The 14,956-nt window shown below is 39.3% G+C and overlaps 1 protein-coding gene across 2 annotated transcripts; it reads left to right on the top strand.

Moving 5' to 3' along the window:
• The first annotated feature begins 97 nt into the window (after nucleotides 1-97).
• On the top strand, nucleotides 98-13,168 carry sgo2 (shugoshin 2). 2 transcript variants are annotated; one of them, XM_063498826.1, is made up of 10 exons: nucleotides 98-240; nucleotides 4,595-4,711; nucleotides 4,806-4,981; nucleotides 5,130-5,204; nucleotides 6,298-6,371; nucleotides 9,074-9,216; nucleotides 9,305-11,131; nucleotides 12,455-12,505; nucleotides 12,748-12,868; nucleotides 12,952-13,168. In XM_063498826.1, the coding sequence occupies exons 2-10, from the start codon at nucleotides 4,627-4,629 to the stop codon at nucleotides 13,058-13,060; spliced, it is 2,661 nt and encodes an 886-aa protein (XP_063354896.1). In that variant the 5' UTR covers nucleotides 98-240; nucleotides 4,595-4,626; the 3' UTR covers nucleotides 13,061-13,168. The 2 variants fall into 2 exon arrangements, with proteins under 2 accessions (XP_063354896.1, XP_063354897.1); XM_063498827.1 differs by lacking the exon at nucleotides 12,455-12,505.
• Nucleotides 13,169-14,956: the final 1,788 nt, after the last annotated feature.

Below are 14,956 nucleotides of genomic sequence, written 5' to 3'. Positions count from 1 at the left end.
GGGAACAGCTTACATCGTTTCTGATTGGTTTTCAGATTGTTGGACACGCCCTGTAACGCTTGCGTGGAAGCCCGGCGGACTTTTTGTTTATGTTTAAAAAGCAATCAGCAGCGTAACATTTTTATTCGGTAAAGCCATGATTAGCCTTGTTTGAATCGATTTGAACGTCAGTTTACGTGGCTATGAAGGGTGGTTACCAAGATTTTCCAGAGGCAAGTCTTACCAGTGGCTGAAGTTACCGTAAGTTTTGACCAAATTGCGAGAATACGCCGGTTACACGAACGTGCTAACAGATTTAGCCTAAGTAAGCTAAGCTAATGTTAACAGAAGCACAGTGCAGACAAATTATAAAAGACTTCCGGATTGTGAGCCGAGGTAATCACATATCTTATGATTGTTTTATTTTAAAACTATTACTTAATCACAGTGGGTTACATGGGTATTTTTTATTGTTGAAAGCAGGTACAAGACGAGTTATGTAAGAAAAAAGATATCCAGACAGTTTAAGGAAAAACATGAATCCTTGACAACGTACAATGAAAGAATGTGTCGGTTTAGTTATGCTACTGCATGATTTGGGTCGACGTGTCCTGTAATAGAGAAGAGTCACTGCAAATCTCCACCCATTGAGAGGTACATATTGAATATGTTATATACTATAACTTATATGATAACTTCGCTTATGGGAAGTTTGACAGTGATGGGATGAAAGACCTAATGACAGAATACATTTTGGAAGAATTGTTTCATCCTTCAAGCAGAGGGAGGGGACACTACAAGCTGCTGTGGTGGCATGCGGTGGGCTACATCTTTTTAAGATTCGCCTTGTTTTTCCTTTATATTGTTACCCGTTTGTTTGTCATGGTTAATGTAGTAGATACAGTATTAATAAGTTATTCTTATGAAAAGAAACCCCAAACTGTTAATGACAAGCACTTTTCAAATTTTATAGCCATTGTGCCACTAAACCTCGTCCACATTGTCATGCATGACTTTTAAGATAACATTTGGTTGTTAGTGGCTATGCCATCCTCTGGTTGCCTAGGTAACCATCTGGCATATGCACTCCCTCACATACCAGTCAACAGTACCTTTTACCCTCATTGCTGCTTTCCTCAGTGGGTCGTTTTAAAGCTGAGAAAAGTTTAACTTGTGATTTGCCCCCATTATTAAGTCACCATCATTTCTCTATACTTTATACAGCAGGGGTGGGTAATTAATTTTCCCAAAGGACCACATAAAAATTTGGCACTGTTGTGGTAGACTGCAACAATAAGCCTATAAAGAGATAAAATCAATGTTGAGCAGAACCGAGTTAATCTTATTGCTGTGGGCCTCCAAAACAGTCCCAGTTTGTCATGTGTCCCCTTTGGATAATTCATTGCCCACACCTATTTAGATGGCCACAAATGAAATTCGAATAACCTTTTCCTGTGTGGATGTCCCTTATGATATGACTTAACTGGTGATATCCAGTTAGCAAGTCAGAAACCTGCATGTTTTTTCTATTAGCCATCAAAAGGTGACCATTATTTTTGTTAAAAAAAAAAAAAAAAAAAAAGAAGTCTGGTTTCAGAGAAATTGACTTGAAGACAGCAGAACCTGACTGATATAGGATTTTTAAAGATCAATACTGATATTAATGTTTGATGATTTAAAAAGTTTTCTTTCATTCAGACACACAAAATATAAACAGGTTTCCCTAATATTCCTTATGATTCCTTACTAAAATAATATAACAGTGCATTTTAAAAATAGTTTTGTTTACCGTCACAACTAGTTGTGAATTATGCATCTGCATTCTGTCCAACTCTGCTTGGATCAGCTGGTTGTTGTCTTTGTGGTGTTCTACACATTGTACAACGTCAACACTCTTAACAGTTTAATTTCATAGATGTTATAAATGCTGTTATAAGAGCTAAGTTAGACTAATATTGAATATATTGGTCGGATTCTAGAATTTCACTGATTTATGACATCTATAAACATTTTTTGTTGAGTTTATTGTCTCAGTCACTAGTTTTACGTCATATTAAATACAGTATGTTTTTCATTTTCTACTATTTTTGTCCCATTTGAGTCAGAAGAGAAGATAAAGCAGAGTGAAACAACTTTTAGCCAATGACCTATCAAAACCAACGTTAGTTTCTCAGAGCAATATTGTGTGAAATTAGTCTCAAAAGGTTGACAAATGTATGTGATATGATTGGCAAGCATGCATTAAGTCACAAATGTCTGTAAAGATTTGGTTGTAATTCTGAATACTCACAAAAAATGGTCCAATCCACACACAAATGCAGGGCAGTGTGAACACACAGAAAACTATTTTACAAATGCAAAACCTGAGTGATATTTCCGCACACATATTTAAGTTTAGCTCCACAAATCTAATCATTTTCTCTTTCAGAAAGCTCCCTGCGTGTAAAATGCCTAAAGTTATTTGCTTTGATGTGATTTTTGCTCACAAAAATATGAATGCACATATTGCATGATACACATAGAACATCACTTTGCATGTGCATGTGGAATTCTGAGGCTCTTCATACTGCCAGCTTCCCACAGATCCACAAATATAAACTGCATTTAAGTGCTGCTGGAAAACCGGGACCTGTGGGTTCCCTGTGTTTAATAAATAAAAAAATAAAATGGGTGTTTATTTCTAAATTAACAGAGGAGTTCATCACTTCTTTACTACAAATGATATATTTATCAATTAAATATGCCATGCAGTAGTATATGAGAGTTCATATATGGCTTAAATAAGCTGTCACACCTTAGTGAATAATCTTCCGATGGGAAATCATTCTGACAAAATGGTGATATTTTAGGAACAGCAGACATACTCTTCAAACTATATTGCTGATACAGCTGATTTGATAACAATGATCGCCTTCAGATAATATTAATATTAATCTGCTGTTATCGAGGAATGATTGGATGAATATGAAAGTGTTATCTCACATCACTGGGATCATTTCTATATTCAAAATATACAACAGCTTAGCTAGCACATATTCACTTCAGAGGATGAGCCACAGGAATGTTCAACCAGGGTGCTCTCCCATCTTCAGCTGTGCTCTGACCCTTTTCCCAGCAGAAGATTGTCCACTAAGTGGCGATAGGTTAGTTAAGACATATGCCATACATGCTAACGTACGGCACTTTTAACTGGTAAAGTGGATGAGGGGTAATGAACTGTTTTGCTTATTTAGAAATAAATATGTGCTTTATTTGAAAAAACAGGAATCCGCTGGAAGCCCAGATGTCCCAGTTTTCCAATAGCACTTGAATCCAGCTTTCATTTTTGGACGTGCAAGCTGGCAGTGTGAAGTGTGTCTCAAAACTGTGTTTCTTGCACGTGTATTTAGCGATCTGTAAGCAAAGGAAATGAACATTGTTTTTGTTTACTAAAAATATTTGCAATCAGTTTTGATAAGTTGAACTTGAAATGTGTGCATAAATGGTCACTGTTTATTCAGGGTTTAATACATGCGTTTGTACAATAGTTTTGTGCGTTCAAATTGCTCTGTATTTGTGTGTGCATGAGAACAGGGATTTGTGGGTACTCAAAGTTACACACAAATCTGTGTTTATGCTTGTGGATCATATCTTACATGGCTGTAACACTTTTAAGACTAAGGCTACGATCACACTGCAGACGAAAGCGCATCAAATCCGACTTTTTTGACCCTATGCGACCCATATCCGATCATGGTATGACAGTGTGAACAGCACAAATCCGATATTTTCAAATCTGACCTGGGTCACTTTCGTATGTGGTACTGAATCCGATACATATCTGATGTTTTAGAAAGCGACTGCTGTTTGAATGGTCAGGTCGCATTAAATCCGTCTTTTACATCACTGACACAAGACAGACGCCAATTATCAGCGCCCGAGAAGACATCGCGAACGCTTCCTGTCCATCCAGTGAAACTGTTGGGAAGACAACGTTGGAGAAACGTGAACATTTTATTTGTACTGTATAATCTGCAGATTCTGACAGAAATCTCCAACTATCCTTTGAAGCACCGCTCCTCTCTAAAACAGCAATAAGGATAATTATTAGGCCATATGTAAATAACAAAATAACTTTATAACTTAAAGTAAAATTGCTAAACGTAAAGTCTGAAACAAGTCTTTATATTAAGGGCCATCAGTCAAACAATACTGTTTGGTCTGGGTCTAAACAGAGCACGTTGTGTGTGACGTCTTCTTTTGCGCATGCGGGCCGCTTTGAGGGTTCACACTAGAGCGCGTTTGCTGTCGCATTTTATTTGTAGTGTGAACAAGCAGACAAAAAAATCAGATTTGATCAAAAAATCTGAATTGAGCATTAAGACCTGCAGTGTGAACGTAGCCTAATTTCCCTCCATAGATCCGCTGTCATGTCCGATTTGAAAATACCAAGATGATCAGGCTGATGCTTCACATCAGGACTTAACTAAGCAGTGGATGATGCCAGCATGCCTATGTCCATCTTTTAAATACAGTTTCTGGTGACTTGACAGCATCACAGGAAAGACAAACACATGCATGCTGCTGGGTGTTCTTAATTACTGTGTACAATGACTAACATGTGTATCTTTTTCAGGTTTTTGATCGAGTCTTCCTGTTCATCTGATAATGTTTTCTTTGAAGACTATGATGGCCTCGAAGGCTACCAAGCAGACTTCAACTGCAGCATCCAAGATAAAAAATAAGCTTCTCAGTGAGTCTGTTTGCTTTTTTTGGATCTCAGAAATTTGCTGAAAGAAGAGTTCATGTAAATGCCAAACACAAATACTGTCGTGTTTCCGCAACAGATACCTCGTCCTTCTTCAAGGTCTCTTTGAAGACCAACAACAAAGCCTTAGCTCTGGCCTTGCAAGCCCAGAAGAAGAGAAGCAGCCAGCTGGAGATGGAGGTCATGCACCTGCAGAAACAAGTGGACGCTCTCTGCTTTGAATTAGCCACCAAGAAATACAAGCACAGAAAACTGGTGCGTTTGTCGTTTGCTTGTGTTCTTCTACAGCAGTAGGCAGAAAATTCTGAGTAGACAGTTACTGGTCATGATGCAAAGAATAGTGCAGCGATGCTCCGCTGGATTGATTGCATTGACTGCAGAGCGTCTTGTTTTCCTCTTGCAGCTCCTTATCTTGAACACCTTCCGTAGTAATACTTTGCAGCACCTGGACATGGTGGCAGACCTGTTCTCTGACAGCGTAAGGATTTCATTCAATACATATTTACAGTTTCTGTGGCACACTGACATATTTGTGACATTTTGGTGAGCGCTGCTGAAAAATTTACTTAAAACTGGCACAATGCAGGGTTTCCTACTGATGCACATAACTTCAGAACTGTTCAAGGCTGACAAACTCTTAACTTCTACAACTCTAACTTTTATCTTTAATCTTTACAACTTGTCAGCTGGCAGATGAATTTTTTAGAGCCTGACCAATACACAATTTGGAAGACTTGTAATGATACTGATATTTGATTATTTAAAAATCCATATTTGTTTAAAAATTTCAGGCACAGAAAACAAATTTCCCTAAACTCATCCTTTGTAGCTAATTATGAGCCCTTATGGCGATAGTATGCACAACAAGTCGTGGATTACTTGTTTGAGTTCTGCCTGACCTCTGACGGACAAGCTATTCAGTGTCACTACTGATAACTGGTTGAACGGTTATTATACATTTTAATTTATCAGCAGATAAATGAAAATGATTATCAACGGATTGCTAATATTGGCTGATATATCGGTCGGGCTCTAAAAGTTTCCCATAGCTACTTCAGATGTGTAAGAAGCTGTGCATGCTGTGTGCTGGCTTGCAGTGATTGTAATGAAATATTGGCTGCAACTCTGCAATTTAGCATCACACACACTCTGTACTGTAGCGCTGGCAGTCAAACATGCATCCTCTGTGGGGTTAACGATGCACCAAGGAAAAGATTAGCAGTGACATGGCAACTGGAGACCATAGACAGTCGGTGACATTCAGAAACAGCATGAAATAACTGCTGCTGACGTGCAGTGTTTGGGTCCCAACTTGAACTTTTCGTAATTTCACAGTGAGACTGTGAGGTTGATTGGTAATTGCATTGGAGGATTATCTAGACAACTAAGCCTGGAATGTCAACGAGTGACCAACTGTCAGCTATGAAATGATGCGGTACAAGTGAATCGCTTCCTGTGTGAACATTTCTTGGATCCTAGGAAAAGATTAGACTGAAAGCCACTTAAGCTTGAATAAAAGTAGAAGAAAATGCATTGCAATATCAAACCATACTAACATTTACTTCCCACAGGATTGTCAGAGCCTTTCAGGAGATTCCCGGATCTCGTCTGGTGACATCAGAAGGGAAAATCTTGCAGCTGGAAGGTCAGAAATGAACTGAGTTCACAGTGATCGGCTCTTTGCAATGAGAACCACTGATTTAGCTTAGGCATCTCTGAATGGCATTGACATTTCTTTTACACTTTTCAGACTTGCACTCCTTTTTTATTAAGGTCACTTCAGTGACGCCACCTAAGTGTGTCAGAATGTGTAGCCTGGTCATGTTTCCATAAAAGTCAATGACAGACCTAGTAACATTTATCACTTTTAAAAACAGCACATTATTGAATAGACATGGACAAGAATACAATGTTTATATCTGACTGACAGCTTCAGTTGCTTTTCTTATTAAAACAAGTACACAGTGCTGTGAGAAAGTATTTGCCCCGCCCTGTTTTTTGCATATTTGCAAAACCATTTTTCAGGTCATCAAACAAATTTTAATGTTGGGCAAAGTAAATAAAAAATGCAGTTTGTAAATGATGATTTATTCAGGGAAACTATCCAAATCCACCCAGATTTATGTGAAAAAGTATCAGCCTCAACCCACCCGTTAAATCGAGATTAAGTGTTGGGAGAATGGCCTTAATGGCACAAGGGGAAAAACCAGGGTTTTAATTTTCACACTTTAAGACCCATTTTAGTGTTATACACTACCTCATTTAATGGTTTGTCTTTATTTTTACTACTTTTGTAGTAAAAATAATATTGTAGATAAAAACTGAAGACATCAAATATATGAAGCAAGATATTATTTAGCAAAAAATCTTAAAAAAAAATCTAAATATGTCTTATTTTTTAGATTCCTCAAAGTAGACACCCTTTGCTTTGTTGACAGCGCTGCAAACCCTCGGCCTTCTCTCAGTGCGCTTCATTATGTAGTCACCTGAAATGGTTTCACCTCACAGGTGTGCCTGTCAGGGTTTATTCTTAATGAGGTTGGGACCATCAGTTGTGTTGTGCAGAAGTTGTGTTGAACCTCAGATTAGAGCCCAGATAGATGCCACACATAGTTCCAGTAGAAGACACATCTCTACATCAGCTGTTCCGATGAGACTGTGTGAATCAGGCCTTTATGGTCAAACAGCTGCTAAGAAACCACAACTAAGGAAAAGCAACAAGCAGAACAGATTTGTTTGGGCCAAGAAACACAATGAATGGACATTAGACCAGTGGAAATCTGTGCTTTGGTCTGATGAGTCCAAATTTGAGATCTTTGGTTCCACCCATGTCTTTGTGCAGAAAAGATGAATGGATGTTCTTTACATTCATGGTTCCCACTGTGAAGCATGGAGGAGGAGGTGTGATGGTATGGGGGTGCTTTGCTGGTGACACTGTTGGGGATTTATTCAAAACTGAAGCCACACTGAAACAGCATGGCTACCACAGCATCCTGCAGCGTCATGCCATTGAGTTTGCATTTAGTTGGACCATCGTTCATTTTTTTTTTAACAGGACAGTGACCCCAAACACACCTCCAGGCTGTGGCAAGGCAAAAGGGCCAACAAGTGCTCAGCATCTCTGGGAACTCCTTCAAGAGTGTTGGAAAACCATTTTAGGTGACGACCTCATGAAGCTCATGGAGAGAATGCCAACAGTTTGCAAAGCAGTAAACAAAGCAAAGGGTGGCTGTTACGAAGAATCTAAAATATAAAATGCGTTTTTTTACTACATAATTCCGTATGTGTTTATTCATAGTTCTGATGTCTTCAATGAGAATCTACAATATAAATACTCATGAAAATAAAGAAAAAACATTAAATGAGAGGGTGTGTCCAAACTTTTAACTGGTAATGTATGTATAAAATATCAGGAAAGATGTTCACCTTGGATTTTCCATTCATCAAGATCAAACGTGTGATCTATGTGCTACCTTAATTTTGCTTGAGGAATATGGAGCATTTAACTTTTCAACTCCAAAAAGGAAACACAGCATTTGGTGATGTCTGCCTGTTCTAGACTTTATGCGGTCATTAACTAAAAAGGATTTTCAACAGATTTGATTATTAAAAGCAATCTTATAATTGGTAGCTTGTCAAATTACTTTTGAGCCTGTGCAAAGTGTGTCATTGTCCAAATACTTTAGGACTTGACTGTAAAATTCTGTTTTCAGTGACAGAAATGTTTGCGTATTCATGCACATGGCCTAACAGTGGTCAATTTAGCATTTACTTAAAATACCTTAGCCTCGACATAGAGCGAGATCTTGGTCTAATAACAGCAAGTGACAAGTGGATTATCACACGTTTTGTTTATAGACTGTAGGTTAATATTTGTCAAGTTTGGGAGACATTCTTATAGTTACATATAGGGTCCCCAAACTCCAAAATATAGCTGCAAGACATCTCAATATATGTTACCTGATGCACTGTGAAAAGTTGCTCTACTACTTCCATTAACAGTGTAGAGAGAAGCTGTGAGAAACGATGATAATAATAATAATAACTGTGTCAGACTGCTGTCACTAAACCAGACTTATAAAAGCAATACCAGAGTGTGAAAAATTTTTTTACCCCTCAGCTGCAAAAGAGCTGATGGAGTGTTGTCATCGCCCTGTCAGGTGGACCCAAGCTTGTGAATGCAATGTAGGATTTCACAGTTGATTCCACAGATGCATCTCCTAAAAATCTCAGACAAGTTTGAGTCTACTAGGAGGCTGAGAGGTGGCACCTGCATTCACTAGTGAGTTGAAAGAAAAAAAAATTTATATATATTTTTTAATATCTTGCCTTTTCGCCCCATTTTAGTCAGTTGCCGCTGCAGACAGGTGTTTCAAGGAATTTGTGGTGTACCAGCAAAAACACAACATCTGCCCTGCTTGAAAAAAACATCAACGAGGATTTCTCCACTTTTCCGGATACACGTGAAAAGTCGACTGATGTTTGCAACGGTAGGCGTGATTTAAGCATTGAAAGTTTTAGTGTTAACTGTAAAATGTTGATGATGTGAAATGCTGACGCAGTCTGCTTTTTGTGCAGATAACACAGAAGCTGAAAAAAGGCTGTCCACCCAGTGCGCACAGACTGCCCATATAGAAGCGTCTGGCATGGCCAATACTGCGAGGGAAGATGTGGAGAATCCCTCTCAGTCCCAGGCTGATATTCATTCCGTCGTCTCTGTTCAGAACAGTCAGACTTGTGAAAAATCCACACCATCCCTTTCTGGAGATCAGAATCTTCCCAGTGTCTCCACCATGGAAGGTGAAACACAGCTTGGCAAAAATCAAGAGAAAACTGTTTTGCTCAATGCTACCATGGAGATGACCTTAAGTGAAGCCACTGAGATAGTCACTGTGGAAACCAAAGCGAAAAAAAAAGTCAGCTCTGGCAGAAAGGACAAGGAGCAAAGCTGCGGCTCAAGTATAGAAGTGCAGAAGTCTGCATCTTTGTTACAAGCACATAAAAAGCCGCTGAAGGATCAAAGTACTGCCACTGTCACTCGCATTCCTAAACTGGGCAAGCATCAGAAAGTATCAAAGGATAAAGTCAAATCTTCTGACCGCACTAACATCACAAATGTAGACCAAATGGATGTGGAAGATTACTTCTCTGATCCTAAAATTAGGTTTTCAAGCACCAGCAGAAGTGTGGCTGAAGAAGCAAGTTCCAAAATAACATGCAGGAAGTCCAGAGCTAAAGGAAAGAGGGCCTCTTCAGTAACCAGGAAAAGTTTATTCACTGTGCCGTCTGATGAAAGTGAGAGCAGCCAATCCCACCAGGAGAAAGTCCAAAAACCTGAAGTGGGAGACGAAAGCTTACAGTCTCAAGTCTCTGAGGACGCTCTGCTTTGTGCACAACCAGAGTCAGAGCATGTGGAGCGTCTGTCCTTTAGCAAAACTAATACTGTGAATAATTTTAGGGGAGGTCACAAATCAAGATGCAGGGAAACATTTGTTATCTCAATAACCAGCGACAGTGACTCACCAGAGCATGATGTGGCGCCTCCTACAGGATCCAGCTTTCAGGCAGAAGAAGCAGTCATGAAGAAAAGCGTTGTTGGACGTTTAGAATCAAGCAATCGTTCAAAGACTCGGCGCTCTGGGAAGCGATCCTGGGTGGCCACTCAGGACTCTGGGAACTGTCAAAAAGACTCGAGTAGCGGTGACAGTGGTGAAGCACTGCCACTGGACTGGCAGGCGGCTTTAGGATCACAGTTTCAAAAACCTAAAAAATCCAGGAGAGACAAAACAGGGCAGCCCTGCACGAACAAAGTGGTGCAGCGAGAAGAGGGTGATGACTTGTTAGATGACAAGACGAAGAAAAAAGACAACAAAGACTTAAGATCTGAGAGTGAAACATGTTATTCTCCTGACCCTAGAGACGCCTCCGCTCTCTGCCTTGATTCTGAAATCGCTAAAGATCAATTACATGATTTACAAATGCTCGACTCACATTCTGTCATCAGCGAAAAGCATGAAATCTTTGAACATCTGAATGATTCGCAGTCCAGGAGGGATTCGAGTCCCACATCATCTAGAAATGTATTCATGCTGAACACAGCCACGGAAACCAGATATCCCAGGAAGACTTTTGTTGTCTACAGACGAAAAACTAAGAACAGAAGTGGATGTAGTTCTGAAAACACCACCAGGATGTCGAATGCATCGGACACCTGCAGTCACACGGTGGACACCAGCGACCAGGCAGTTCATCAGAATGTGGGCAACCTGCTGATGGATGAGCTGCCGCCGTGGCTGGACGTGGATAACAGCACAGCTCACATCAGTGTGGACTCTCTACCCGCCACTCCAAGCAGGGAAACACCAGGCAGGCTCGCGACAATAGGAACGGCTGAAGCCTCTCCAGGTGTGGAACAGTCTTTATTTACAGCAGTGCAGTCTAATGCAAGCACAGCTCTGTCATCAGCTCTTATGTTACTGAGTTTGTACATTTGTAGTTTTCGTTTGTGACAGATGGGTGATAATTGTACTTTGTTTATCACTGAGGTCATAGCAGACATTCAAAGGTTCAATACCCTGTCACTTTAAGACATTAATGTTTGTGGCAAATGTCCCCAAAACGTTTATCTGAACAGAAAAGTATATACATAAGGACAGATTGTGAATTTGGCTATATCATAATGCAGTATAGGGCTGTGCGATATGACCAAAATCTCATATCCTGATATAAGACATCTATCGTCCCAATAATGATATAGATCACAAAAATTTAACATTTTCTCTAAATTCTGTGAATCTCGGGCAGCTCGACTTGCGTGAAGTCCAGTTTCCAGCTGGGCATTGTGTACCTGGAGTCGAGTGTTTTAACCGATACATGAAACTATACATTTTTAGACATAAGTTGTAACGGTCGCCGTTTTCTTTGTGAGTATTTATTACACGGCGTGCTGCGGGGAAAAGCCTGTTCTAACGTTTGAGTCTAAGGTTTATTTTTTAGCACCTGACGGCTCTTTTTTGCATCTCATCCGTAAATACTCTGCATACTCTTTCACGTGATTCAGTTTATTTTAAAAAGTCTCAACAGGATCTTGAGCTTTATTGTGAAAGGTTTATGTGGAAAATAAACAAGCAGACACGCGATGATTTTACCGTCGTTGTTGCTAACGACAACGCATAAAAACAGGCGCTTGTCCGTCTGTAGTGTGGTTATATTAAATATAAGAGAAAGAGAGAACTTTAAGAAATTAATATAGCCACTACAGTGACCATCAAAACGATGAAAAAATATTGCCGTAAACAGTTTATTTTGCAACACCACGAAACAAACGATAGCGTAAAATGAAACGATAGATGTTTTTATATCGTCATCCGATATATATCGTTATATCGAACAGCCCTAATGCAGTATGAGTAAATGTAGAGCGTAGCTGAGAAGCAAAGCACAGAGTAATATGCGGCAAGCACTCCTCACCCTTAAAGATGTTTTTGAGTTTGTCCCTCAGCATTGCATTTCCCAGAGCTGAACCTTTGTGCAGATGAACAAAGCTAATATTTACATTAGTGCCCCACTTATTGCCCTGTTCCTGCGGGGACTGTGAGCTGATGTACTTCACCATGACTGAAGAATCAGTTCCCTAACCCAAGAGCTGATGGCAGCACCCCAAAACACTGTAAATACAGCCCACAGTTACCAGTGATATTTGTTAAGCAGTTTGCTGTCTGTCCTCAGCACTGCATGGAGCATGCTATGATGCTGTGCTTAGCAGTACCTCAGGAAGAAGTGAGTAAAATGGAGATACTATGGTTGAATTTGTATCCTCTAAACGTATTTGTCTATGTATGTTTTGTATTTCTCTGCAGTTCTATTCATGTGATTTTTTGCAAACCCATCCGTAAAAGGCTGATGGGGTAATGTCGCCGTGCTGAGCAGGCCAGTGGCATGGAAACCCTAGTTTGTGAAAGCGGTGACATAGGATTTTCAAGCTTATGGGGCTGCATTGCTTTTATTGTTTGTCCCCGCAGGCAGAGTCTTATCGACAGTAACCAACACTTTGACAACACCAGACTGTGAAAATGGAGAGAGAAGCAGGAGACGGAGACCTGGGAAGGGTGCCGTGAGTTACAAGGAGCCGCCTCTCAACAGGTGAGGATGTTTCTGTCTAAAATCTGTGGCCCCGCGAAAACCCAGAACAGCACAGTATTAACCTCATTTATGTTTTCTATCAGCAAAATAAGGCGTGGAGATAAATTCACTGACACCACATTCCTGAGTTCTCCTGTGTTTAAGGATGGCCGGAAGAAGAAGAAGAAGAAGGCGAAGATGACTGTCGACTGATAATTTGCCTTTTTTCCATTTTACTGTTTTTAAAAATGATTTTAAGCTGTTTTCTTATTAAAATTGTTTGCTAAAATCATTTTTCTACAGATTCGACCAGAAAGTATTGTGTGTCTTTAAGTGCTTTACATTTCACATTAAAGTAGAAATTTGAAGTATTTGTTCTTGAGTCTTTTCTTCAACCTGTGTTCTGCTGACACTCAACAAGACAAAGTGTCACTAAAAAACTATTATAGTCATTATTGTTAATTTCTGTAAAGAGAATTTCCCAAATCTGGTTTAAAATGTATATCTTATCTTTAATACTAGCACAGCTCAGTTGATGGACTGTTAGGGATTTGGGTCTTTTGTTTATGCACATACACAAATTTTACTAAATGATATAATTTTTAGTAATATCAAACTGGCATCAAAAAGGAAAAAATATATACCTCAGGGACATTGTCATATTGTTAAGTATTCAAATAATTAGAACCTGTTACTGTAATCGACAGTCAAAGTCATAATAAAGTAATCTGATATTTAGAATCACCATGTATCATTGTTGTATGTTGGCAATACAAACAACAGCAGTAAGAAACATTGTTTTGATAAATAGCTCTGTGTTATCGCTTTGACATTAAGAACAATCGAGTGACCTTGAAGGAGAGGTCAGAGATCAAATATGAAATGATAGTCTGAATCAATGACTGACCTGAATCCTTTTACATTACTTGTGTTGAGAATGTTTAGCACAAGTACAAAGTTACAAGGTTTTGTTTATGACAACAGCTGAGTCATTAACTTGACAGATTTTAATGGATTGTTAACATGATCTACACTCCTATAAAGTTTTATTAGAATTCATTCAAAACTTCTTGATCTATCATGTTTACAGACAGAATGATGACGTGCACGCATAACCTACTTGGCAGAGACAATAAGGTTTACCTCAGTCACTACATTGCTAAAATGCTGCTGTTTCCTTAACCTCCTAAGACCCGAACTCTTCCATGGCATGCATTTTTTATTTCTCTTTGATATTTGGGCATAATGGGACCTGGTGAATGTAAAAACAAAGAATTACCAGATTTTTTTTTTTTTTAACCAGATATTTGGTTCTGAGAAAAATGAGATCCACATATGAGGACATTCGTTTTAAATTTCGATAGAGCAGTGGCAGTATACTGTCCTCGTAAGTTCATATCAGGCCCTTGTAGAGCAAAATTTAGTATTTTGGTCTAGACAACCCAAAATGTGATGTCCACATATCTGGATGCCAGGTCCTACTTCAGTACTGATTTGTTGTACTCTGACATTTTCCTCCTTATACATACATACATTTGTGTAAGTATTAATTTAGCCTGGTACCAAAGTTACAATATGCTATTATGTTGTTTTTCTCCCCTTGCTCCTATATTGATCGAAATAGGCACAATTATGCACGTCACTGCTCTCTGTGTTTCTACCTACCCTGCTTCACTTGTTTCCTTGGGAAGTCTGGTTTGGTAATGATCAGACTGACAGGTCTGTTGTAAATTATTCAGGCCATGCTGTTCATCTGAGAAGTCTGCTGGACGTTGATGTTAAAAGCTTGTGTCCCACCTAGAAAGGTTAAAGGATTCAGTGTCGCATGACTGCAGTCGTCTATGTTTAGGATTTTGTATGATCGTGTCAGGTGAAGTACTGTAATCTCCTTTTGACCAGTTGAGTGAGTATCTTTCTTGAAAACACGTGCATGTGTTTAATGTGTTGCTGTTTGTTCTTTGTCTTTATCTAAAATGTGCTACACGGGGAAAAGGAATTCTAGTTTGGATTCGGAAATCATTGATTAGAGAGGAAGTGAGCCCAGTAAGGGTGTCAGGTTGTCTGTGAGATCATCAGTTAATCAATCCTGTATTTTAAGTGAACTGCCTG

Source organism: Pelmatolapia mariae, linkage group LG16_19, assembly GCF_036321145.2.
Source record: "Pelmatolapia mariae isolate MD_Pm_ZW linkage group LG16_19, Pm_UMD_F_2, whole genome shotgun sequence".
Taxonomy (NCBI): domain Eukaryota; kingdom Metazoa; phylum Chordata; class Actinopteri; order Cichliformes; family Cichlidae; genus Pelmatolapia; species Pelmatolapia mariae.
This window is presented reverse-complemented; position numbering and strand designations above follow the sequence as displayed.